This window comes from Camarhynchus parvulus, chromosome 1 (genome assembly GCF_901933205.1).
Source record: "Camarhynchus parvulus chromosome 1, STF_HiC, whole genome shotgun sequence".
Taxonomy (NCBI): Eukaryota; Metazoa; Chordata; class Aves; order Passeriformes; family Thraupidae; genus Camarhynchus; species Camarhynchus parvulus.
Window position 1 is genome coordinate 78,843,802 of NC_044571.1, and position 25,649 is coordinate 78,869,450.

General features: G+C 42.1%; 3 protein-coding genes and 7 non-coding genes across 10 annotated transcripts in view; 8 read left to right on the forward strand and 2 right to left on the reverse strand.

Annotated features, from left to right (window-relative positions):
* Positions 1-133: 133 nt before the first annotated feature.
* Positions 134-11,664, reverse strand: C1H11orf54 (chromosome 1 C11orf54 homolog). Its single transcript, XM_030950418.1, has 9 exons — positions 11,574-11,664; positions 8,889-9,011; positions 6,752-6,850; positions 5,734-5,807; positions 5,069-5,170; positions 3,966-4,142; positions 3,097-3,246; positions 2,395-2,511; positions 134-366 (listed from the first exon to the last, which is right to left on the reverse strand). Exons 2-9 carry the CDS (start codon positions 8,944-8,946, stop codon positions 193-195), a joined length of 951 nt encoding a protein of 316 aa, XP_030806278.1. The 5' UTR covers positions 8,947-9,011; positions 11,574-11,664; the 3' UTR covers positions 134-192.
* A 121-nt stretch (positions 11,665-11,785) lies between these two features.
* Positions 11,786-24,411, forward strand: TAF1D (TATA-box binding protein associated factor, RNA polymerase I subunit D). The gene is made up of 15 exons (XM_030963584.1): positions 11,786-11,832; positions 12,158-12,230; positions 14,054-14,302; positions 14,406-14,853; positions 15,114-15,289; positions 15,859-15,916; positions 16,218-16,505; positions 17,973-18,014; positions 19,217-19,346; positions 19,699-19,745; positions 20,586-20,622; positions 20,935-21,006; positions 22,670-22,727; positions 23,574-23,649; positions 24,296-24,411. The coding sequence occupies exons 3-7, from the start codon at positions 14,067-14,069 to the stop codon at positions 16,371-16,373; spliced, it is 1,074 nt and encodes a 357-aa protein (XP_030819444.1). The 5' UTR covers positions 11,786-11,832; positions 12,158-12,230; positions 14,054-14,066; the 3' UTR covers positions 16,374-16,505; positions 17,973-18,014; positions 19,217-19,346; positions 19,699-19,745; positions 20,586-20,622; positions 20,935-21,006; positions 22,670-22,727; positions 23,574-23,649; positions 24,296-24,411.
* LOC115911909 lies at positions 18,989-19,116 on the forward strand. Its single transcript, XR_004061318.1, has one exon. It is a non-coding gene; the product is annotated as a small nucleolar RNA SNORA40 (small nucleolar RNA).
* On the forward strand, positions 19,439-19,577 carry LOC115911855. The gene has a single exon (XR_004061306.1). It is a non-coding gene; the product is annotated as a small nucleolar RNA SNORA8 (small nucleolar RNA).
* LOC115911871 lies at positions 19,967-20,098 on the forward strand. The gene has a single exon (XR_004061309.1). It is a non-coding gene; the product is annotated as a small nucleolar RNA SNORA1 (small nucleolar RNA).
* LOC115911852 lies at positions 20,793-20,865 on the forward strand. The gene has a single exon (XR_004061305.1). It is a non-coding gene; the product is annotated as a small nucleolar RNA Z40 (small nucleolar RNA).
* LOC115911890 lies at positions 21,537-21,668 on the forward strand. The gene has a single exon (XR_004061315.1). It is a non-coding gene; the product is annotated as a small nucleolar RNA SNORA18 (small nucleolar RNA).
* Positions 22,378-22,516, forward strand: LOC115911862. The gene has a single exon (XR_004061307.1). It is a non-coding gene; the product is annotated as a small nucleolar RNA SNORA8 (small nucleolar RNA).
* LOC115911865 lies at positions 23,693-23,822 on the forward strand. Its single transcript, XR_004061308.1, has one exon. It is a non-coding gene; the product is annotated as a small nucleolar RNA SNORA25 (small nucleolar RNA).
* A 579-nt stretch (positions 24,412-24,990) lies between the features above and the next one.
* Positions 24,991-25,649, reverse strand: part of CEP295 (centrosomal protein 295) — a 43,335-nt gene continuing 42,676 nt past the window's right edge. Inside the window, exon 29 of the mRNA XM_030963461.1 lies at positions 24,991-25,367. Coding sequence (XP_030819321.1) covers positions 25,320-25,367 — 48 coding nt within the window. The 3' untranslated portion in view covers positions 24,991-25,319. The remainder of the gene's footprint in view (positions 25,368-25,649) is intronic.

Below are 25,649 nucleotides of genomic sequence, written 5' to 3' on the forward strand. Positions count from 1 at the left end.
CATACAGTAACACTGCCATTAGATTGCCGATTGAATTCGGTCGTAACGTGTGCTCCGCGTTCTGCCCTTTGACACAATTAAGAAGGCGATAGCTAACTATTCTCATATTTATTCTTAAATCTGACAAGTGATAATTGAAAGCGTTACAAAAATCAGCATTTGTACTTGAGGAAGATGCAGTCGGCCCGGGGCTCAGTCTCTCCCCACGGGGTGCGTCTCCTGGGGCCGGTCGATGCGGAAGAGCAGCTCGGCGGGCTGGAAGTAGCCCAGGTACTGCACGCTGTCCGGGCTGGTGTCCTGGTGGTAGTGCCCTCCTTCCCCGTGGTGGCTGAAACAGTGCGTGTGCTCCACACGCAGATCGAAGCCCTGGCACCACACAGAGAGAGCCCCGTCACCAAGGCGCTCATGGGAACAGCGTTTAGAAGTCACAGGATAGTCTATCCTAACACGCATTGCCACACATCTCCAAATGTTAAGCAGTGAGAACTTGCAAGTCGCTTGTGAAACCAGTAAGATAAAACAATTTAGAAACCCTGACAGCCCCCAGCTTTTGTAATCTGACTGAGACATCCTTTTTAACCCTTTTTTCCCCCCACCTTTCTTTCCACTGGGATTAAATAATGCAGTCACATCAAGGAACCCCTACTGGAAATCAAACCCCTTTGCACTGAATTGCCACAGGCCCAGGTGATAAAGGGACTGTCTCCATTTCTGAGAGCCAGCTTAAATGAATACGGGAAGAAAAATGAATAAAATAGCAACTAACATCCTAAACCATGAGATCAACACCACCAGTTTTATGTATCTTAGAATGGGTTGCATTCAAAGGGACCTTCACAGATCATCTATTCTAACCACCCTGTCATGGGCTGGGACATCTTCCATTCAACCAGCTTGTTCAAAGCCCCATCTAACCTGGTCTTGAATACTTCCAGGGATGGGGCATCTAGATCTCTGGGCAACCTGTTCCAATGTCTCTCCACACTTAGCCTAAAAATTTTTTTCCACATGTCCAATCTAAATCTGTTTTGTTTCAATTTAAAATCCTTGCCTCTTCTTTTGCCACTACATGTCCCAGTAAAAAGTTTCTCTCCATCTTTCCTAAAAGCCTCCTTTAAGTACTGGAAGGCTGCAATAAGATCTTTCCAGAGCCTTTTCTTCTCCAGGCTGAACAATGTCAGCTCCCAGTCTCTCTTCAAAGGAAGAGGTACTCCAGCCCTTGGCTCATTTTCGTGGCCCTCCTTGGGCCCTGCTCTGACAGGTCCACTTCTTTCTTGGGACCCCAAAGCTACATGCAGCACTCCAGGTGGGGGTCTCATGAGGGAAAGAATCCCCTTGCTTGACCTGGCCACACCTAGTTTGAGATAGCCCAGGACATGATTAGTTTCCTGGGCTGCAAGGGGATACTGATGAATAGTGCTATGGCATTGGAATGCCATGGTCTCCTGCTCTTCTTGTAGTGACACTCAAACATTTCCACAACCACAGGCCTAGCCAAGTGCTGTTGAGCTTGCAGTGGATGCAGACAGGAGAAATCCAGAGGCATCCAGCACACGAGTTGCATTGGTTCTGAATGGAGCAGCTGCCGATGGCTGCTTTCAAAGGATGCATCAGTGGGTTATGGGAAGATACAGTTTAGCTTTAGGCCAAGGGCTGCCACATAATGACACAATAAAACCACACCCTTCAGCATATTTAAGCCTACAGTATGTCCCACTTAACTCTGGAAAAAATGTTTTTATATTACTTATGACTGCATTGTTATTTATAAAATAGCCATTTTCATCTATGGTTTCCTGGTTACTTTTAAACAAATAGTTTTCCTAATTATGAACACCATAATGGTTTTTGAAACCAGATTGGTTTTTACCCTGAATTATTTGCTGTTGAACTTGGTGCTTGTGAAAGATGCCCGGTAACTTTCCAGCAGGAGGCTTTGCAGACTTTAATTTACATCAGCAACAGGATACATGCTTCATGTCTTTTGACACAGCACTAGCAGAGGGAGTTGTTATGAAAATGAACTACATAAACAGGTGGCTGAACCACCTTCCATACTCTTGACATTTCTCCTAGTGTGGCCAGCAGTGAATGCAAACCATACTGTTGGGTTTGGGATGCAAACACTTGCACACACGCAACAGAACCATGAAGTTAATCCACTATGAACAACCACTATGTTTCAGAACAGATTCTCCTATCCTAAATTCAAACAGTTCACAGAAATGAGAAGCTTCTCAATCATTGCCCCAGCTCTGGAAGAATGAAACACTATATATATATATATATACATATACACACTCCCATTCTTGAAAGGAAAATCACATCCAAGATCCAAGACAAAATTCATTACAGGTCTCAGTCTATACTTAAAAAGGAGAAAAAGAGACTCACCGGATCTCTGGAAACTATTACTGGCTGACAAATCAGTGGAGCCTTCATTTCAAAGAATTTGAGCCAGTTATTCACATCCTCATCAGTATTCAGGGGACAGGCAGAAAATTCTGGGGGCTAGAGCAAAAATAAAACCTTTTTAAGTAAAAGGAAGACACTTGCATCAGGATACTTTTTCTCTAGCAACTTTGCTTTTTCCCTCCGTACTATTCTGTTCATTTTCCTAAATGACTGAAAAAAGTTCACAGTGTCCATCACTCTGTTTCTTCCAGAAACAGAAGCGACTGGAATCTTACGTCTTTTGTTGCACAGGTAGTGGGAGAACTACTGAAGTGAGGATGCTCCTCCTCCTGGTACATTTTAGAAGCTCAGTTATTTTTTAAAAAGTTTAATGCTTCTTAGAAGTTTTTCATCTGAGTTGATGTATTTCATTTCAATTCATTTTACAATAGTTCTCCAGTTCTTTTGCTGCACACAGATATCAAAAGATGATGGCATTAATGCCAACTAAAACAGAATTACTAGTTTTGTAACACTGATTTTGTAATGTCAACTCCTGACTTCAATACCGTGCCCATCCTAATAATTTATGCATACATTTAAAAATATAAAACAAAGTGAAGGAACTAAGATGTTACACCCTGATTTATACTTCTGTTTTCAGGAGGACAAAGAAAGTTACATGCCTTGAGAACAACGTACCATAATGTGAATCTTTGCTTTCCCCTTCTGAATGATAAATGTCCCACCCATCCCAACTGGCTTTTCTCCATAGTGTTTCTCTAAAGTTTGTCTCAGACAGGTCACAAAGTTAAGCTCCCCAGTTCTTCCATTGGCTTTCACTTCAATGACCTGGAAGATAAAATCAGTTTGTTACTGCTGTCTCCTGCTGCAATAGTCTGAAAAGGTCTGTGAAAGCTGTACTGAAATTCTCCCAAGCTGATAAACCAAGATCACTTTTTGAAAAGATAAGCTTCCATGCAAGTGCTGCTGCATCTTTCCAGTTTGTGACTCTTTTTCTTAGTTCTGTTCAATGCTAGCTTTGCCTGTAAAGGGAGCTGGGCAGCAAGAGATTTACCTATATATGACACAGTGACTTGAGCAACTCCCTTCTGTCCACCAGCTGGCTTCCACTGTGTCAGAAAGAAACACTGGGTAACAGAGAAGGCTGTACAGTTTCCATGCAGCACTCGGGTTTTCAACTGTTCTGCCAGCACCTTTGTGCTAGCTGTGTCAGTAGAAGCTCTAGTGCAAAAAAATACCTAAGTGCCCACGTCTCATTTACACAAGTACATTGCACCATTACCTTAAGTCACTGCTAGTTTGGATTGGATTTGGATGAATGATTTATGATGGAAAAGTTTTTGTAAGCTAATACCTATCCCTCAAAAATTCAAATGCCTGTGTCTCCACTAATTCTTCCCCTCAATCACTGGCATCAGTTCCTTATTTTTGCATGTTTCTCTGGTGGGATTACTACTTTACTATTATCACAGAATGCTGATAGGAGAACCATGAGTTTCCAGTCAGTCACAAAGCACTGCAAAGTCACTTTAGATGGAAGTACATACCTTACCAGGTTGGCCCTCACTGGCATAAAGGTTGGCCAACAGTCCGAATTCACAATCAGTGTATTTACTGCTGTACTTCTCAAGCAGGCACCCTTTGTCTGCAGGATTTATCTGAGCAATGTAGCTCCCATTTACAGCAGGCTTTTTTTCACTCTTAGTTTGAACAATAGGGATAAACTGGGAAAAAGAACATATAAGAATAAGTCAATAAGAACATGTAAGAATCAGCCAAATGAACTGAACTTGTATAAATGTGATTTAAGCTTTGGACCATGATCCCAAGAAAAAATCCTCTTCATCACACAGCTCTGTCTCTCAGGACAAGGTCTGTACTGGTAAGAAAAATGCAGTAATATTGTAATGTAATTTAAAGGTCCAGAAAACATGTCTACTTTTTCTGAACAATTAAACTTAATGTTATATAAAGATGAATGCTTGTGTTAAAAAAAACAAAAGAAAGAAAAAAGATGTATAGTCTGCATGCAAGTATTGGAATTCTATGTAATACTCTCTTAGTGTACAGTAACAACCACTATTACAGTGGCCCAAATTTAATGCTGATATACTATCTCATCTGCCAATAAATCCATCAAAAGGAAACAGTAAGACCAAAGGTTTATGCCTGAAAAAATCTGTGATTAACCAAGGTCTCCATAGGCAATATTTTTTGTCTCCTACCCCTCCTGCAGTTCATAACTTTCTATGTGATATCTTTAAAATTCACAATGATGAAACAAAGTCATCCAAGAGGGCAAAAGACAGGGAGTATCTCAGTAAGTTTGAGAAGCATTTCTAAATCTTGGAATTAAAACCTCTGGTCAGGTCTTTGTCAATCAGTTTCAAAAACCATGTTTTTTGCATGCTTCAAGGTAATCACATGCTTCCTGAAGAATTACAAGTTAAAAATTAATCTTTATTATCTCAGGAGTATGCGCCTCAGTGGATCACCCTCATCTCAATTCCTTCTAATGTGATTATGTGTTTGTGGTGTGAAAGTGTTTATTAAATACATTGTTGTAAATGGGGAATACCCAGCATGATACTGCTCTACTGTTATGATACTTCCATGAATTCATTGAGAACCATCATTCTTACATACTGACCTCAGCATTTATTCCAAGAACTTTGGATGAAGCAGCTCCAGCTCCGAGAATGAAAGCTCCAGGCAGCTCTATGTCCTTTGCAACTCTATTTAGATCATACACCTGCAAAAGAAAAGCAATACTTCCATCCCTGGAAGTGTCCAAAGCTAGGCTGGATGGGGCCCTGAGCAACCTGACCTAGTGGGTGGCATCCTTGCTCACCGCAGGAGGGGTTGAAACTAGACTATCTCTAAGGTCTCTTCCAACCCAAACCATTCTATGATTTTGGTGTGGTGCTCTGATCTGCAATTGTCAGTCTGTTCACTGTAGTCCTGGAGGCATTTAATTCACAACACCCACCCTCATTAAAATTTTGATAGGTTGAACATGGCTTCTGAACACAATGTTTGGTAATAACAAATTTGGTAGATGTCCATTTGTTTGCTAAAAGATAGATTCTACCTGTATATTCCCTGCTTATTTTATTCCAAGACTGAATTATTATTCTGATTAGATTTTGTGACATACAACACACATCAGAACCAGTCTCATTAAACAATGAAAAGTGTATTTCACAAGTGTAGAATCCTAGTATCTAGATCCTAGTATCTCTTAGTCCTTAGTTTTGTTTATTGCTTTTCTTTTGACAAATGTATTAAACCCCACAGCTACAAGGAAAAACTCACTTTTTCTTTCTGTACAACAGGTATGAGGTAAGGAACACCTCCCACATCTGCTATCCTAGGCTTTCCACAGATTCCTGGAAAAATACAGCCAGTTAGCTTGGTAAAATCTTTTTTTCCCAATAATCTTCAATAAGCATGCATTCTAACCCACCAAAGACCTGCTTCCTCAAACTTCTCAAACCTTTGAGAACAGTATTTCCCTAGCATGCTTAGATAAAGTGTTGAACTATCAAGAAGTCCAAGCCCTAAGATTATTTACAGTAGGATTTAATGCTACACAACATGTTGTAAAATAACATTCTCTAAGCACAGAAAAAAATTTGCCAGAGTAGACAACACCTTCCATTTGCCAGCTCTCCAGTAATGCCCTTACCACACAGTAGAGAATTCTGCTGGGACTCCACTTGCAAAATTTTAGCAAACCTGAAAGCTATCTCAGGACAATTCATCCCACTTATTTGGATATGTATTTTAAGAAGGGATGAATAACCTCCTGGAGGTGTTTCTTTCACACTGATGCCAGAGGGAACTCACAGGAGTAGCACAGATGACATGTCTGTCTTCCAGACAGCTAGTGTCAAACAAGATGAATCCCATTCAGAATAAGACAGGTTCACTTCACTGACATACATGAATGTCAGCAATTTAAAAATTAATGGAAGTACAACTCCTTAGCTTCAGATAGTGATTGGTATCGTTCTAAAAAAATTCTCCATCTGAAAGATAACAACTTAAATTCAAAACCTTTTCAGTACACTAAATAAAGCTTATGAAATAAGTAGGTATGCAATGATAGGTTAAGAAAAGAAAAATATGACAAGTACTTAGTAGTGACTTGTCCTTGTTCCTACATCAACTAGGAAGCAAATCCAGAAATAAAATGTAGCTCTCCTCTCATGCATATGCTTTACCTGAAAAACATTTTAAGCTCTCTCAACATCTTTAAAGGATCAAAACTAAGCAGGATCGTGCCAAAAAACTGGAGAAGTCTTAGTGAAAGACAGGAATGCTAGGTCACCTTTAGCAGGAAAGTTGAAGGGTTCCTTAGTCAGATCAGGACAGTCTACAACAGAGACTTGAGCATCAGCAAAGTTTTCTTTAAGCCCTTTCTGCAAAACTGTAATAAAGAATAATGGCAAAATTATTGACAATGGAAAATTACCAAGAGTCTGACAAGTTTCTAACAACAATAAATGTATCTGTTTGGGCTTTATTTCTGCAAGATACATTATTTATGCTTACCCTTAGTAACTCCATTGATTTAAATGTTCTCAGGCACTTGTTACATTACTCTGAGCTTCAGAGAGGTGCAGAAGTTTGTGCAGATAATTGTTTGCCACATTAATTAAATAAAGAATTTAAAAATAATTTTCATTGAAATACACTGACTGACTGCCCCAAGGAGCACTAGGAGCAGCACAGTGTGAAGTAACATGGGTAAACTTCAATCTCATTCAGCAGTGGGTTTGCTTCCAAGAGCAGACAATTACGATCGCAGTCAAATATGATGCAAGAGCAAAGGAGGAAACAAGATGTAGCTGAAGAAACAATCAGTTCTTTACATACATTAACCAGACAGGTTGCAATAGCTTGATTATAATCTCAAACCATCTCTGCTGTCTGGAAATTTCTACCACCATGGGATACTGCCTATCATGTTTATGCTCTTGTGGAGATTTTCTGGCAAGTGTCACTGTCACAGCAAGACAGATAATGAATGGTGTTAGTGATAATGAACCAAATCTAAAATTTTTGGTTTGCTTCATATCAATGTTTTTTTAGGCTCAGAACTTGCAAAGTCAATTAATCAACAGGGAGGATTAGCTGAGTGCATTGTTTGGAAACAGCTTCAAAACCTTTAGTGTGGGATTGTCTTCACATACACTGCTTCAAATACTATGTTGAAAGGTTCAGATTCTTTCATGCCTGGGGGTCTGCTTTGACAGGTGTCTCAAACTAAAGAACAGCACATCCAGTCTGTAAATCAGGTGGTTCCTTATTTACAAAGACTTTCCTGAGCCTTTGTTTCCTCCAGTTAGGGTTTCAGCCGTACCTTACTTCTTAAGATCAGATTTACCAAGCTCTTGACCAGAAGTAGTAGCTAGTACTTGGTACATTTCTAAATGTACTTGGTACATTTCTAAATACATCTCAGTACCTTCTGGCACATGGACAAGGAAGGTAAAAGGGCACTCCTCAAATTATACCCAAAATCTGAACAGCAACACAATTCCCAGCTTACAGGAGATCCTCAGGACAGATGGGGGAAAAAAGGAAAATTCTGTTTTGTGTTGAAATTTTTCTGATACTCTTTCAAGCTGTTCTCTTGCAAGTACATGTGTTCTATGCAGCAGCCCTGTCCTACTGCCCCCATCTGACTGGGTGAGAAAAGCAATGGGAACCACCCAGGGCACGGCAGGGACCACACATTCTCAATACATGGAAATGTCACACTGACACAGATTTGGGAAAGTGGCAGACTGAACTTGAGGATCAATCCAAAAGACAAAAAAAACTTCAGTATATCTGCTGCAGGGGAGAGACTGCCAGAAGGAATATCTTCCTACTAGGGCAAGAAAAGAAGTTCATGAGCAACTGGGCTGAACCCAGAAGTCCCTTCCAACCTTAACCATTCTGTTATTCCCAGCACATCTTGCAAAGGCTTTAGAAAGAAGTAAACTACAGAAGATGTTTCCTGCAGCCCTGTTCGAAGGCAATCACCAAAGGAAGAGCCAACTGGGTTCAAGCAAGAGGATCTGCCATGCTACACTGCATCTTGTCAGTTATGTTTTGAGCAGTCTTGAAAAAGAAAGAAATACTGGAGGGTAGAGGAGGACAGATGATTCTGTATTTTTAAAGAAATTTGGTGTGTAGTGGTCAAACTTTCACAACCTGCACACAAATCTGCATATTCAGCAGTTTTAAAGGAATTGAGAGCCCATCTGTGTGTTTAAATATCTTGGGGGCTTGGGGAGGAATCATTGTTTGCTCTAAGAAAATCACATATAGAGAAATAGTGCTGGTTTTCACCTCTCAGTGTGCTAAAAGCAGGAATTCTGCATATACTAGCTGTAGAAGGACTTCGGTATGAGCTTTAAGATAAGTTTGAAGGATACATTACAAGTTTGTATAAAGTCACATGTTGCATTACTTACCCCCAGCAAGCTCCTCCAGACTTGGGACATGAAAAGCAAACCTTTCAACTTTGGCCATTTCCTGATGGGTGCTGGTTTCTTCAGGCAACAAGTTACAGTACAGCACACTGCAGAGTGACTGGTCTGCCAACAAAGATAATAGCTTAACAATTTAAACGTGCTCCTTTCCACACATTAATTATTTTTCAATTTCATTCTAGAATACATAGAAAAAATAGAATTGTAGTTCTGGCATCACAGGAGAGACTGACAGCTTCAATAATAATGTTGAATTTCCTATGCATTTTGGGAGAAGATGTGTCTGTCAGCCCTATAGCTGGCTCAGAGCATTACACATATTAGTCCTCAAGCTGACAGCTGGATGTAGGGAAAACATATCCTACACTGAATGCAGATGAAGTGATCAGGAGATTTGAATGTCTTTGTAAGCCTGGAGTCACAAGAAAGTTTTGAAAGGAACCTGAGCTTTTCTGAGCATATCAGCTGCCTCCTAAGGTTTCCCCAAATGTAATGTTTACTTTTCCAGCATTGGCAATGGTGGACTTTCAACCCGAGCTGCAACATGGTCTCAAATTAATTTCTGGGCATGTGTTTCTCCTTCCAGAGAGGAACAGGCTATCAGCAAAATAAAAATCAACTTCAGCAAGTTCTGCAGTATCAGGCTTTGTACCCATACAAAAAGTATGTTAAAAAAAAAAAAGTATGTACTGTAACAAAAAGTTTTGAACATGAGTGTAAGAGCCCCTTCAGAAATGAAGTGTACTTCAGTCAGCCATGCAACAGCAAAGCCAGCTAGAAGGGCAAGGCACTAGGTCAGGGCAGAAACAACTGATTGTGCACTACCTAAAAATCAGCTGCAGCAATCATTAACTCCTTAGGTACATACTTGCTACACACAGCAATAAAAAATAAAATGTGTCCCATTTACCCAGATCTCAGGTGGAAGAAGGAAAAAGGCAAAATCCTAACTACATTCCTAGACCTGACTGAGTCTTTGTTAGGAAGGACTATGGTGTAAGACAGCTGCTTATGTACAGTTCTAGCTTCGGTTTTTAAAAAAAATCCTAACTTTTATGACTGTCAAATGTAACTGGCCTTACACCATTAGCCTCTTGAGTCTGCATAAAGGGAAAAAAAAAACCAAACCAGCAGAAAAAGAAGTTAGAAGAGTGGGGAGATCATAGCAGTCACTTAACAGAAATCTTTCAGCTCAGTGCTCAGCCACCCCAAATTACTGCTGTAGCAAGCAGTAGAGAGGGAAGAAAGACTGCAACCTGTGTATAATAATTCTCATCTTAGTTGATCTGTTTCCACAGTTGGTTTCATCCCTCCTCTGGCTCTGGAGGAGAAAGTAGCAGGCTGGATTTGGTGCCTCTGGTAGAAGCCTCATGTCAGGTGAAATGAATCATACCACAAGACTTCTAGTGTGCACCAAGAAAGGGAGTAATTAGCCACAGGCAGAAAGTGAGAACATGGCTTTGGGAGCATTGTTTTAGATGATCCTCATCCCCTCAAGAGCCTTTTGCCACATCCAGGAGGAAGCTGTGCCAGCACTCAACACATTGCTTGTCCTGAAACAGTCTGAGAAGACAAGCTAGAACTGCTGTTGTGCAAAAGGCAGAGACAAGACTTGTACAGTATTCAAATAAGTTAGCTCCCCACAATCAAGAAAGGAGAGAAAGACCGTGGAAAAATTTGATGTACCATAATAAACTCAATCGGATTGGTAGACAGTAGTTCTTACCAGGAAAGACACAAAAGAGTAGATCTGTGGCCCACCACTGCAAATATTCACAGGGGAGTGAATTGTGTGGTGTGGGACAGAGAAAACCTGAGACAACAGCACAGACTTAAGATCCATCACAGAGGGGTGCAGTGACACTGAATTGCTACAGAAGAATTTCAAAGAAAGAACACAAACGCTAAAGGGATGATAAAATTATTATAGATGTGGAATGGTGCAACTAGAATGGAGGCAACAAGTATGTGAATACTTTGAAGTGGGAAGAAAACATCAGAGAGAGTAGCCAGGTGCCAGTAGAAGGCAGATGAAATGTGAAACATTAGATTAATTATGTGTGTGGGATGTCTGTTATCAAAACCTGAATTGAAATTATCTTGGAGAGTTACAGCCAAAGACCAGAGGTTATAGGCAGGCTAGACACCAGTTGGGGAAGGGGGTGGTGGGGGAAGAAATATCCGTGGAAAAAATTGAAGATGGCAGTTGTGAGAGAGAAATTTAGCGATGACACCGAGAAGAGCAGGACATCCACAGATGCAGAAGCCGTATTTTTCGCCCGGGGCGGTGCGAGGAGATCCCGTACGGGGCAGAGGAAGGCTGCGGGGCAGCAGAAGCAACCGAGCGGCTGGGATCTGGGGAAGGGACGGGTCACGGCAGGGTAATAACAGGCGAGGCTGGGCTCCGTGGGACAGGGAGCATCCCGGCAGGCAGAGGCAGCGGAGAGTACGGGAGCGAGGGAGCGCCGAAGGCGGCGGCACGCTTGGCATAGCTGCAGGGAGAAGGCAGGGGCTGTTCAGGCTAGAGCTGCCAGCTCGGAGGAGCCGGGGGAAGGACAAGCAGCACAGCAGGAACGAGAGCCTCTCACCGGGCGGGAAGCCGCGGGAAGCCGGGACCTGTCCGAGCTCTGCCACGCACCGAGCGCCGATACCGCCCACCGCACCTACCTGCCCTACCGCTGGGACTGGCACAGCGAGGCTGGGCAGGGCTCGGCTCGGCTCGGCTCGGCTCGGCTCGGCTCGGCTCGGCTCGGCTCGGCTCGGCCCCGCCCCCGGGCGCGGCAGCCCCGCTGCCACTCCCAGCATGGCGCCATCCTCCTGCCCCTCCTTCCCGTCGGCCCGCGCGCCTCTCGCGAGCTTCCCGGCGCTATTTAAGGCGCGGGACGGCCATTTCGCGCCCTTTGCGGCGGGGCGGCGGCGGGCGCAGGTGGGTTGGTCTGTACGGGCGGATCCGCCGCCATCCGCGCTGCCAAGACCCGGGGCCGCGGAAGCCGGGGGTGGAGGGACAGTCCGGGCGGTGTGGAGTCGTGCCCCGAGAGCCGGGGCGTGTGGCGGCGGTCAGCGAGGGGCCCTGCGGGAGCGGTGCCCCGGGGTGTCCGCGGCCCGTGGTGTCTTGATGCCTGTCCGCCTTCAAAAGGCCTTCCCGTGGCGCCAGCCCCAGCGCGCTGCTGGCAGCCGAGCCTGGCGAGGGATCTGCCTGGCGCCTTTGTTAGGCCTTCAGCAAGTTTACATGGTTGCTTTTCTTCCCTAAGGGATCTGCGTGCTGTGCCAGCGCTGCAGGCCGGAGCTGCGGTAGAGACCTCGAAGGATGCTGAGCTGCGACTTGTGAGTACCCGGCGGGGCCTGTGCGCTCAGAGTGGCATTGCTGCCGCTGTCCTAGCCATGGCGTGGGTTGGTTTCGTTTCTGGGCTTGGTGTTTGTCAGGCCATGGGTGAGCCAGCGTGAGCAGTGTCCCTGCAAAGGCATAGCAAAGCTGGCACGAGCATCTTTCTTGTTGGCCCAAAAAAGAACACAGGATTAGAGCTGTGGCCTCACCAGTGCTGAGTACAGGGGGACAGTAACTACCCTGGTTCTGCTGGCCACACCATTGCTGATCCAGGCCAGAATGCCATTGGTCTTCTTGGCCACCTGGGCACACCCTGGACCATACTGGGCTACTGTTGACCAGCACCCCCAGGGCCTTTTCTGCTGTGACCCGAGTGCAAGACCCAGCACTTTGCCTTGTTGAACCTCACTTAGTTGGCTTTTGTCAAATCCAGCTTGTGCAGACACCTCTGCAGAGCCTTCCTGCCCTCCAGCAGATCATTCCCACCCTTGGTGTCACATGCCAGCTGAATGAGGGTGCACTTAATCCCCTTTTTAGGTCATGTCAGTGGACATAAAACTGGTCTGGCCCCAGCACTGATCCCTGGGGAGCATCACTTAAGACCAGCTATCAGCTGGATGTAACTCCATTCAGCATCGCTCTTAGGGCCCAGCCAATCCATCCAATTTTTCATGCAATGAACAGGGCACCCATCCAAACCATGAGCAGCCAGTTCTTCCAGGAGAGTGCTGTAAGAAATGCTGTCCCAAAACTTTACTAAAGTGCAGGCAGACAACATCCACAGCCTTTGCCTCATACACTGGTCAGAGAAGGAGATCGGGTGGGTCAGTTAGGACCTGCCTTTTCTAAATTCTGACTGGGTCTAATCCTTTGCTTGATGTGCATGTGCCCTCAGGATCATCTGCTGCAGGTTATGTGAAGACATTGGATAAATTCTGCTATAGTGTCTTCAGATGCTGAACTGTGTAATAACATTTGAAATATTAATGGGTATGAAGATAAGTTTGTAAAACTCTAAAAAGCACAGTAAAATTAGAGAGATAAAGGTCTGCAGGGCTAGTAAATGACTAACAGGTAAAATAACTTTGAGCTCATACAGAGGAAAACTAGGTTCCTTTGCTGTGTGTTACAGTCCCTTTGATATAGACTTGGGCCACCAAAGAGCTGGACTGTGTTGTCTTGCAGATTCAAGTGAAAATTAGCATTTTAGTTCTGGGGCTGAACTCTGTGATTAGTGATAGCCAAATAAATGGATGATGGATTGTTAAGAGCTGGAGATTTTTAGATATCTTAGAGCTCACAAAAGAACAGAAGGAAAATTGCGTAGTTTCTCATGATGACAATGTCTTGGATTAATTTAAAGGTTTTAAACCACAGTGAAGTAAATATTTATGTATGACTTTAAACTGCAATATCCTTACAAGTATAAAAAGCCATTGGCTATGTGTATGTGTGCGTGTTTGGAGGCAGACTCTCCCTTAGTAGAGAGAGGGCTAAAACGTTCAGAATTCATCTCAGTAAGTCTGAACAATCTGTTGTGCCACTGATGTTTGCCTTCCTTTGGGCAAGAGCTGAACTAAAAAGATTCACAAATTTCTGACCTCAGTTGTGCTGTGATTATCTTCAGTGGCTGTGACTTAAATGTCAGTATGAAGAATGTAACCGGTCATGGTTCATAGGAAAATGAAAGGTATGTAGCTCAAGTTTCCTTAGGATTGCTCCTAAGTTTACCCTGTGATCATGAGTGGAGTAGAAGAAAGTTTGTTACCTGATAAATGTGGTTTTTTTTTTTTTAGTTTATTGAATTCTCATTGCCTTTTAGGGCAAACTGAAACATGACTGATAGAGATGAGCCCCAGGCTTCTGGCTCTGATTACCCTGATGCCCAAGAGCTGATCAGCCACCAGCAGGAGGAGCCATCTCAGGTGTGCTCATGGCAAAGGAAAACAGGAACACAGCCGTCAAGGCAGAAGGTGGCTGCTCCTGGGGAGTCTTCAGATCATCCTAACAGCATGTGTAAATCATCAGCTGCTTCAACTGAGGTTTTACTGATCAGCAGTGATTCAGAAAGGTAAGCTTTTGCCTCTAGTCCAGAATTTTTCCTGTTGTGAACCTGTGTAATGTGTCATAAAAGTGAACCTTCTTTTGAAAGTAAATACTTTTTTCTTCTTCAGTGATGTCTCTGCTGCTCGTCCTGAGTGCTCCGTTGCACCTTCAAAGCAGAAAAGGCCATCTCAATCTTCAAGGCAACAAGCAGAATCTGGTACAGAAGTACCTGACAATGAAAGCTCCTCAGACTCTTCACTGTCTCCCCAAAGTCCAGGGAACTCATTAGAAACTCCCAAGCAGCAGAAATCAAAATTCAATTTGAAGGCCATTTTTGCCTATCACTTCAGGGGAAGGAAGTTCAAAGCAGCCGCACATCGAAAATACGAAGTACAGGCACGTAAGAGCAAGAAGAAAAAGTATGAGAGCACACAGATGCCCACAGGGAGGCCCCCACTGACAGCCTCGCCTCAGGAACAAAAGAGGAGGCTTCTAGACAGAGGTTTTCAATTCCCTTTTGTTGAAAAACATTATGGGGAGAAACATATTCCCTTAAAGATGGTTCTTGGCTATGAGGTAAGTCCTCTGTTATGTAGGATAAATATTTAATTAGTCTAAAAATTGTGAATTGAAATGGACTCTTTTATTAGAATAAAACAATGAAACAGATTTTACTTCTATGAAACATGATACTTGATATTGTAAAATTAATACCTTTTAAAGCAAACAATGCAAGAATATATATGGGTGTTGATAGAATGTTACATTATCAGTTCATAATGTAAATGCTTTATAGTGGTACTTTTAGGATCTTACCTGAGTATTTTTTCCTACAGCAAGCAGCTGCAAAGGGATTTTTCAAGTATATTGAAGTGCTTAAATATGAAGAACATCTTAAAAAAGCTTTAAGAGCCCTTCAGGCCAGTGATGACTTAGAAAAAGAGTGTATGGTGTTACGGAAACACAAATACTTGGATGATGAAGGTCCCATTTCCCCTATTCAGGAGACAGAGTAAGTTCATCTTTGCTTGCTTGTTTGTGCTTTACTAACATATAAGTGTGTGTGTATCAAGTTCAGTTGTTCTCCTGTCCTTTTAACCTATGTAAGCATTGTTTATTTTGGAAACAAACTGCTCTATCCCTTGGGATATTCTGTGTTTGTAGATGGTAACTTAAAAGTTGTCACAGAAAGCATTTTTTTAGATGTGATGTGAAGACTGATAATTGTTGGCAGAAATTAAAGTATTTGCTGAAATGCACTCCTCTGATGTTATCCCAAATAAAATACAGCGTTCTAAAACAAATACTAAAGGATAATTTTAATACCTTTTTACATTATTAAAAACCAAAGTGTTATCTTTGGTCTTCAGGGTTGAGCAATTAGCTTAGTGCAATAAAAAGATCAGTAAATCAGCAGGAATGCTTGCTGTTGTAAATACACTGATAACCTTTAGAAAGCCTAAAAGACAGTGTTAAAGGTACAATGCTGTCTTTCAGCTACTGTTCAATTAAGGGCTTGTAGTTAACACATTTTAAGGTTCTATAAAAGTACACAGTTTGATCTAAATTTTTTTATTTCAGTGATGATGAGGACAGCTTGAATTCTGATACTCAGGAGCACCTTGATGCCAGAGTAGTGGTAAGTAAGCACTGCTTAACTTTAGAAACACTCTGGCTTTTCTGTTCTGAAGTTAAAGAATTAGTAGATAATGTCTTCAGTATTTAGTTCTTGAGCCTAGATCCAGAGTTGTGTGACCTCTAAATTCTGAGCTGTTAGTGCAGAAGGAGATTGATAGTCCACACTTCTCTTCAGTGTAAAGCTGAAATGTATAGGAGTTCTGCAGTTCTCTGTAGAGTTCTTAAAATATGCACATCTACTACTGAAATCTTAAATACCTCAAAACTGAACTTGTTACTATTTCTGTTTTCCATTTTCTTAGGAGAACAGCTCTTTCATTCTAAGCAGCACAATTCCCAAAAAAAAAAAGTCAAAGCTACGAAGAAAACATGCCAAACCACCTGAAGTGATTGAAATAGTGGATGAAGAAGAGGGTGCTGAAGAGAACTCTGTTCCTCTGCAAGGCTCACCCTGGTAAACAGCAGATGGACCAATGAAATGGCAGTGGTCGTTCCTCAGATACCTTTTCATGGGCCTGTTTGGTTTAAAGCATTGGTCTGGAGTCAGTGTTCAGTTCTCCTCCCAGCTGCCCAGGCACATTTGGCTTACTGTGAGTATATTGGGCTTGTGTCAGAGACAGTTACAAAAACAGAATAACTTGTCCTCGTGCAAAGCTTTTAAGTGTCTACTATGCTGTTCTCTGTCAAGAGCACAGGATAGAAAAGTATGTGTATACAGAAAAGCATGCATATATCTGTGTGCTCAAGTTAAAAGGGCAGTTTAGATGCCTTTCTTTCATAGCTGATTTCTTCGTGGCTGGTCCTTGGGAGATTATTTTTCTGTCTTAGAGGTGCAGGCTTGAAATACTTTAGAAGTTAAAGGGTTGAAGAAAGAATTAAAGATTAATGCAAGTCAAGTGCCAATCATAAAAATGTAGAAGTGATTGGTCAGTTTTGACAAAAGTCTATTGAAAATGTGATTAATGTATTTCAATGATAATAAAATCCAATTTTGTATGATTGAGATTATCTATTCCATGTGGAATAAACTCTCAGAAAACTAATTCTCTGCTCCTTAATCTCATACAATAATCTGAAGTTGTAAGTTATTGTAAAAATAACTGTAGCAATATAGTGAATCTTGGGTTAAAAATTACTTTTTCCCTTTTTCCCCCCTCTGTTCAGAATGGCTTTTGATGTGAACATGGCTTAGCAGAAGCTAAAAGCTCTTTATTAACAGTACTTGCCAGGCATTGCCCCAGCTGCAAATACCTTTCTTAAAGCTGTTTTAGTCAGTGGGAAACATGGCTAGTGTTTAGAAGTGGTCTAAGTATCACTGAGTCCTGCTGCAGCAGTTTTGGAAGCTGAAGTAATAAATGTTTAAAATGTTCACTTGTGAATAAGGAAGATTAAGAAAGGAGTCACCTCACAGCCTTACTCAGGTACTCTTAACCAAATTGGTGTCAGCAGCTAACTGACAGCTGTTCAGCAGGTAAAAGTAACCTGTGCTGAAGGAGCAAAAAGGGTTTGTCTGCTGATTGAATTTCCTTCAGATGAAACTGACATCTCTGGAGGTTTGCAGTAGGTGCTCAATATTGAGAGCAAGTCGAGCTGTGTTATTTACATGCTTGAATTAAGGTCCCAGACCTTTGTAAGAAGTTTCCCAAATGCAGCTTAATAGCTCTTGGTCTGCAAAAATTACTCTTCAGCATAAAGATGACAACTAAAACTGGTCCAGAATTAATGGCTAAATGTAACTCTTTTAGGTGTCTCCCTGAGAAATACTTAATGGCTTAAAAGATTTATCCTGGATCTAGAAGTGGGGTTCTTGGTAGGGTGTAGTGAGCAGGGTTTGTGGCATCCTGTTCATTCTGCAGTTCATGTAATTAATTCAGCTGTTCATGAGTGACTCAAAAATGAACTAAATTTCAATTCTGATTAGAACTAGATAAATTTATACATAAAAATCAAGCTTATCACAGCTGCTAAATTGATTGTTAAAATCAAGCCTTGATTTAAGTAATTTTCAGTTATTTGACTGTATATGACAGTTTTTATCACTTTTCTTTCTCTTCTAGTGTATGTTGTTTTGGAACCTCTTGGTTTTCTTGCTGCATAAGGTAAGATGTTACTTGGGTTTCAGTTTCGTTTCCTTCAGGTAGCTTTTTTTGCATTCTTTCACAAAAGGTTTTGAGAAGGCAGTGCTCCATAGTTAAAATAAACACATTACAGTGCTCCACAGCTGAGCAGCTTGTGAGTGTGAAACTTCCCAGGTATGAGTTCAGTGCTACATACCTTTCATCAATCTGACCAAAATTAAACCCTGTAGCCTCTCTTTGAACAAAAACTTGAGCTTTTGAATACTTCAAAGTGCAGTTTAAAAAAAAACCACAAGTGCTTTACCTTCTGTCAAATGCTGCAGCTTTATCTGATTTGGTTTGGACAACACTGCCTGGAATGTTGAGGAACTACTTTCCCCTCAGTGTCTTCCTGATGCTTCACCCACTTTCTGTACCAGGGTGTATCAACAGCTGCAGCTTCTTGTGGCTTCCCTGGGGTAAAATTCCATCTTAATTCCTATCTCTTGCAAGAACAGGAGGGACAGCAGAGAGCAGCTGGTAGTCTAGCATGTACGTGGCTGTGAAGACTTCTTACTGTAGGATGTTGCCAAGTTTGCATGGCTTGGGACAACGTAGGGAATAGCATGGAAAAAATCACCTAGTAAGGCTACAGCACAGGAAAACCCCTTTGACATGGGAAGCACTGAGCTGAGGGTGGGCAAGTAGTGAAACCTTACCAAGAACATTCTTGAGTGAGAGGATAGGAGCAGACATCTCACTTGGCCATGGCTGTAGGTAGAGAACTGCATTAGGTGCACATCAGGTTGGCACAGTGTGTGTTGTTCTGTGGAGTGTATGTGGTTCTGAGCTCCTCACCACAATTCCCTTGGTTCAAGCTACCTGTCTCTGGGACTGGAAAGCGTGGTAACTGTCAGCTTCTGCTGCTGCTAACAGTAAGTATGTAGTCAGCTGGGAAGTAGCTTCAAATGCTGTTTCAAAAATAGTAAAAAAAATAAATGTGTTCAGTCTGTTCCAGCACTTGATCAGGTTTTGTCTTTTGCTGTAGACAAAAAACCTGGAACCTAGTGCTTAGAAAAAACCCTTCTTTTGCAACCCACAGCTGATGAATGTATTAGTTGTGTTACTTATATGAAGGGACAGTATTTGCATGGCCTCATGTAGCATTCATTCAAATACTGATCAGTCTGGAGTTCGTGTTGTGAATTTTCAGAAGTGTAGCTTGTTTGTATCTTATTTTTCAGATGAGCACACTCACACTGCAGCAGCAGTTGTAATTATTTGGGGATCTCTGGAATTCTTATGGCTGTTTGCTGACCTGATTCACAAATCCGTTACTTCAGTGAACACCTGTGCAGCATGGTAGCAAAAGAGGTGAGCTTTGTGTTTCTTCTGAGCTTCAGCATAAGACCATTGGGTTTCTACAGTTTAGTACTATTCCCACAGCAAGTAATCAGACTAATTTGTGCACTGTATGGTATCTGCACCCAGCAGTGTCTTCCTGATGAGGTGTTCAAAAAGCAGTGCTACAGTATTTCAACAGCTGGCATCGTTGGTTTTCATGCAGATGTGCTGGTTAAACTTGGTATTTCTGTTGGAACAAGTAGATTTAGTGTTTATTAGTGGGAAGATTTTTCAAATACAACATCAAGAAACTGTTACACTGTTGCAGGATAAAAGTATAGTTAAACTAATGACATTGTTCCAAAATATTTTTTCTTAAAAGGGCATCCCTGTGATGTGTGGAACAGATTGGAAAGCCTCTACTTGGGTGTAAGTATTAAGGAAACAGTTGGGTTTTTTCCTAGGTGGAGGTAGTTGTATGAAGATAAAAGCTCAAGTCTTAACTTCCTGGCTGCCTTTTGACAAGAAAAGAAAAATGTATTTTGAAACAAAAATCCAAGCTCCAGATGACTACTAGAGACAGGTTTCTTTCCAAGTTACCTGGCTAGGTTTAAAACCCAGGCTATTCTAAAGACATTGTGGAGTTGTTATGCCTCGTTCTTCAGCAGCTAGACACAACCTGCAGTGTGTCTGAATTGGAAAACGTGGCTAGAAGAGTAACAGGTTCTGCTTTCCTCACTGTACACTTAATTGCAGTGGTGACAATGAGACCTGTAACAAATTCACTTAGTGGGACAATTCTGCAAACATACTTAAAAATGCAGCTACTATGAAATCTAAGCATAAATGTGAGTTAATGTGCCTCAGTTCTATATGCTATGTACCAAAAGAGGTAGAATTAGCAGTAGAGGAAAAATACTTGCAGTGCTGAATTCCTGTAGATGGTTTATTAAAAGCATATTTTTATGGTGTCTTACAACGGTCTCTTTGCTTTCTTTGTGAGATAACTCCCTTAGTTTTACCTTCTGTGCCATAGTGCTCCAGTCTCTTCAACTGCAGATGGGCCTTGCTGGTAGTTGTGTGATAAACTGGGGTGGTTTGATGGCAGATAAAGTGCTTTGTTGTGTCATCAGCATTCAGCCAGTGTAACTGGGCTACTCTCTGCCTGGCTTCGTACCGAGATAAAAGCACCCAATTCTTGATGAGCTGTTAAAATACCAAGAAAACTTTAAAAGTATTACTTAGATACAACAACTTATTTTATTTTAGGAAGTGCACCTGATGTCCAGTCTGAACTATTGTCTTGGTAAGTTTGTGTCACTGGTTTTTTTTTACCCTTGCTTGTTTCAAGTCAGCCACCTGTCTTTAACTTGGTGAGCTGATTATACTGCTGCTCCTCTCTTACTGAGAAAATGCAGTGTTGTTTCAGAAAACATGAGCGCTTATTTTCCGCAAACTTAAAGAGTGCTGTGAGAAAATTGTTGTGATGATTGGCAAAATGTTCAACTGCTCTGAAGAGAGTGAGTGAGAAGAGCCTTTCTGAACAAATCTACTTAGTACTATTGTAGGTTCTGCTGATCTGTATGCTGGTTTGTAACTTGTTCTTTTCTGGTGGCAGGTACTTAAAGACTAAGCACAGAAGAAAGAAATGCAGGCTGCCATTTCACAGAAGTCTGAAGCTGCTTCAAGGGTTAGTGTGACATCTGAAGTTCTGCCTATACCTTAAAGACTGAGGGGCTCTGGTTGTCAGTAGGCCAGGAGCCTCTCAGAGCAAGCTTACTGGTTTGTGAAGGTTTCAGGGACTGTTTTCAACATTACACTAGTATATCTTAATGGATTGTTAAAGGAAGAATTTATTGTAACCTAAGTTTGCCCAAGGAATGTTCATATAAATGCCTCAGTCAAGAACAAGGTAAACAGGTTAACTGCTTAAACTGATAGTTTTGCATTGATCAGTAAGTTACATGTAATAGGAAATCTACAGGGAGGATTCTGCAGAGTTCTGTAGATAATTCCCGTTGATGTCTGCTTCTCAGGTAACTTAAGTTGTAATTAAAAACTTGCTAGTATGACGGGAGATGCTAGTGCATCACCCTTTTCCTTCCCCAGAATGTCTTGAAACAACATAAAATGAGACTTACTGTGATCTGTACCAGGTACCTTTCCAGTCTGCTTGATTTTGATTTATTATCTCTTGTGTTAATTTATAGCACCAGAAGTGTTGAGGTCTATCCCGATGGGATCTTTTCTGTAGGTTCATGTCGTTGGAAACGCCTCACAGAATAAACTTGTGGTTTGGCTTTACCCACTTAACTACCTGTTAGCTCTGTGGGATAAAACTGCAAGACAAATCTTAAAATAGAATCTGAGGAGTGCGGGATGCCCAGTGTTCTCCTTTAGGTGTACTGAAACATGCTTGGAATACAAAACAGAAAGTGATTCAAGTGGAAAAGCTTGGTTGGAGTAAAAGTCTGTGTATTCTGGGACTTCAGGTTCCAGACATTCTGAATTACATGGACTGAACTTTGTCTCTTGGCCAGGTTTTTGTGTAGGCACCTGACTTGTAACAATTTCTTTGCTGCTTGTTTTCTGGATGGCTTGAAACAGTCTATTGCCCCCTTTAATCATGCAGGAGTGATTATTATTTCTTGTTTCAGTGGCTGTAGGTAAGAAGAGACAGTAATGTCTGTTACGAAGTAACTTCTTAAACTTAGCATTTTTGTGTTGTATTGAGAGATGCTCCACAGTTTCATACTGAGCAGCAATATTTGGTTAATTTCTTCAAGTATGGGGTTTAAAGAGTTGATTTCTGAGCAGCTCAGCCAGTTTACTGCTATAGTGTTACAATCCCTGGATTCTGTTCTATAGAACAAAGAGTTCACAGTAAAAGAAGCAAAGTACTCTGGAAAAAGTATAAATCTTCACACAGGAGAATTCTGAAGCTGCTGTTTGTGTTAGTCCGTTCTCCATCTCAGCTGCACGGCAGTTCTGTGAAGAGTACCTCTTACTGCCTGACACCCTCTGGTGCATGCAAGAAGCTCAAATGGAAAATGAGCTGTGGTGTGGTTGAAGGTCTGTGCGCCCAGTAGACTTCTCCTGATGGGATGGTCAAAAAGCAGTGCTACACCAGTGCAGCATTTGGCATCCTTGGTTTCCAGTCTGCTGTGCCTGTTAAACCTGGTATTTTTGTTGAAACAGTCTTTAACCTCTAAAGGGATTTCAGTGTACTTACTTTCTATTTTCATGTAACAAATGAAAATAGATGTTTTAATTTGTCTTCATTTTGATTATCTGTGTGAAAACTGGCTGCTGGCCTCTGGAACTCAGCAAGTGCATTCAATTCTTTCTAATAGGTGCTTGAGGATACAGAATGAATTGCCCTGAGTTAAAAAGATGGAAGCAATTTGACAGGTAAGCACTCAGTTACTAGTTCCGTATGATTTTACAGTTGGTGTATTGGCTTTGTATGGCTGTGAACATGGGAAGTACTAAGCTGTTGTAGAACTAAGTGTAGAAATGGTTGTGAGTACCAGAGATTACTGGGTAGTGATCACTGCAGATCTTGGCAGTATTTGAGATCACTCATCTGTGAGTCATTCTTGTGTGTTTATTCATACTTCAAACTGCTTCAGCATACTTCAGAATGTTTCAGCAGTTGTGCAGCCATTTGTAGTACAGGTGTCTGAATTAACTCTGCTGTTGGTTGTGAGCAATTCCTCAGTACTTGGAGTTTGTGCCACACTTAAGGCTTGGTCACAACTTGGGTTGTATATTGGCAGGATTGATTGGTCCTTCACTTGAAAGGATGGGCAGCTGGGCTATTTACTGAAGTCTTGTCAGAGCAGTGAGAGGAGTATCTGGTCATTACCAAGGCTGCTGGGATGTTACTGTTTCTGGTGAGCTGTGGACATGACCATAAAGCAAATCCACCAGACTCCTGTGCTGCCACATGGTGTGGCACCAAGTCTGCTGGGCATAAAGCTTTAACATGGGTCAAGGACACAAGACTCCCTTCTGCTGTTAAGAGCAAGTTCTGCCTGAGGTGTAGGGATGTATCCCTGGAAACCTTCAACACTTAAGCTACAGGGAAGCAAAAGTTCCAGTTAAGTGATTTGTTGATTGAATTCCAGAGCTCCTGCTGAGAGGTTGGTTCTTTGGAACAGAAGCAAAAACAGGAGATACAGGCTGTTCCATGTAATGCACCCAAGGTGCACTTTTCCCCTGTACTAACCAAATCCAACTCTTTTAAACTCCTAGGGTCTGCCACCAAGTTGCTGCTGCGTGTCAGAGGGATGAGTAACACCACGTGGGAGCTGCCAAAGTGAGTGTGAAGGTAAGGGCACTTACCAAAAAGGCTGAGACTGTAAAGAAATTAAAGGTCACTTCAAAGAGGGTTTGCGTGGCTGAAAAACCAGCAGCTCTTAACGCGGTGACCGCATATTGAAATCCTCTGCAGGATGCCGTGGACACTCTGTGTGTGCTATGGTCTATTTGTGAGGAGATAACACCTTGTGTAGGAGGGCCTTACTCTGCTGCCTTCAGGGGTTTTTGATGCTGATGTGGAGGAGAGGCTGCTCAGTTCCATTCTGAAGCAAGAACTTGCAGCATGGGGCATTAAGGAACAGGGTGGCTACAGTTGTGGTTTGAGCAGTCTTGCAGCCCAGTTGCTGTTTGTGTGTGCAGAGAAGGGCAGTGGAGCTGGGGAAGGGTCTGGAGCACAATTTTGATGAGGAGCAGCTAAGGGTGCTGGGGGTGTTAAACCTGGAGAAAAGGTGGCACAGGGGGAGCCTTCTGCTTTGTACAACCACCTGAAAGGAGTTTGTAGTGAGGTGGGGGTTGGCCTGCCAATTAATGAGCAGTAGGATGAGAGGAGGTGACCTCAAGTTGTGCCAGGAGAGGTTGAGATTGGATTTTAGAAAAGTTGTTTTTATTTGTTTTATTTAGATTGAAAATGCTAATAGATATTTTTCCTCTTTTAGATCCTGCTGATGTTGCTGCAAACCTGCTCCAAAGAACTGCACAGCTGTTCCAAACAAAGAACCTTCTCTAGAGTGTTCATTGCAGTTTTTTGAATTAAACATTCATTTCAATTTGCTACTCCATGCTCTACTGATAATCCCAGAATTACAAACAGCCTCCACCTGGGTCCATGGAATTTAACAAACTGGATTTGTCTTACGGTTTGCTGCTGCAGTACATTCAACTGCACCAGACTGAAAGAAACAAGTGAAAAGAAGTGTAGAGTTAATTCATCAAAAATCAGCTTTCTAAGAGTTCCCTTGGAGCAGATTTAGAGGAGGCTGCAAAAATGAATAGGCTCAGAGCTGGAGTTCCTCCTGGAGCAGAGAATGCTCCAGGGCAGTCTTGGAGCTTTACAGCAGGACCTTTAAAGGTCTCTTCCCAACTCCTACCTACTCCATGACTTGTGATACATTTTAACCAGAAAGAGCATAAGTTTACAGCAAAAGTTGACCTTTGAATTTGACTTAATTGATATGTACTTAGCTCAGAAAACAGGGATAGAAAGCCTCTCTTGGAAGAAGTAAATTTTTAATTCTGCCATTCAAGTGCTTTAAAATGTACCTTGTGACTGCAGGAAACCATACTTCTAATCTTAAATCACATAGTGCAAAGAACAGATTAAAAACTCCAGCTTTACAGGAGAAATGTCGGGTTACCCAGAAATTCAAATAACCTTAAAACTTTATTTGAAAAAAACATTCTATACATATATATTACAAAACTTAGAATCTCCTTGAAATATTAACATATAAGAAAAGCCTTTCAGGCCAGTAACTCAAAGAATGAAGAAAGCACAGTCCATCTGCAGCTGTGGTGAGCTCTGAACAGGGGACCACAGGGGTTTGGGGTACTCAGTTTTCCTGCAGCTTAAAGCTGAGGATTCCTGAATAGCTTCACAATTCACCATTGAGGCTGCACCACTCAGTGGCCTGGATTGCACTAACACCACCGTGTGCCCGTGTTGCTCAAAGTCTTTCCCTTTCATGGTGCTTTGCAAGTCTTCTTGGCCCGCAGTTTCTCCAGCATTTTCTGCAAATACAACAAAGCATGAGACCACAGTACTGAAGCTGAAGTGACTGCCCTAAAGCCAGCATGCCTGGGAACTGTGCCTGTGTAACCACATCAGCAATGGGCAGCACTGGTCTGGAGCAGTGCCTCTGTTCCAGAGAGGCCACAGCTTACAGGGCAGGGGGAAGGTGTGCTTATTCCTCTTTTCTGTTAATGAAGGGATCTGTAAAGCCAATGTAACAAGAGTAGCCACTCATTCCACCATAAAGCAGGGGAGGTGGTCAGGGCTAAAGGCAGGAATTC

Excerpts from the sequence above, each read along its gene's own strand:
- C1H11orf54 (XM_030950418.1), bottom strand. The coding sequence starts at position 8,946 with ATGGCCAAAGTTGAAAGGTTTGCTTTTCATGTCCCAAGTCTGGAGGAG. Across the intron at positions 5,171-5,733 it reads CTGTTGTACAGAAAGAAAAA|GTGTATGATCTAAATAGAGT; the intron begins GTGAGTTTTTCC and ends TTTCTTTTGCAG. Across the intron at positions 2,512-3,096 it reads AAGCAAAGATTCACATTATG|CCCCCAGAATTTTCTGCCTG; the intron begins GTACGTTGTTCT and ends TTTTTGCTCTAG.
- TAF1D (XM_030963584.1), top strand. The coding sequence starts at position 14,067 with ATGACTGATAGAGATGAGCCCCAGGCTTCTGGCTCTGATTACCCTGAT. Across the intron at positions 14,303-14,405 it reads ATCAGCAGTGATTCAGAAAG|TGATGTCTCTGCTGCTCGTC; the intron begins GTAAGCTTTTGC and ends TTTCTTCTTCAG. Across the intron at positions 15,290-15,858 it reads TCCCCTATTCAGGAGACAGA|TGATGATGAGGACAGCTTGA; the intron begins GTAAGTTCATCT and ends TTTTTATTTCAG.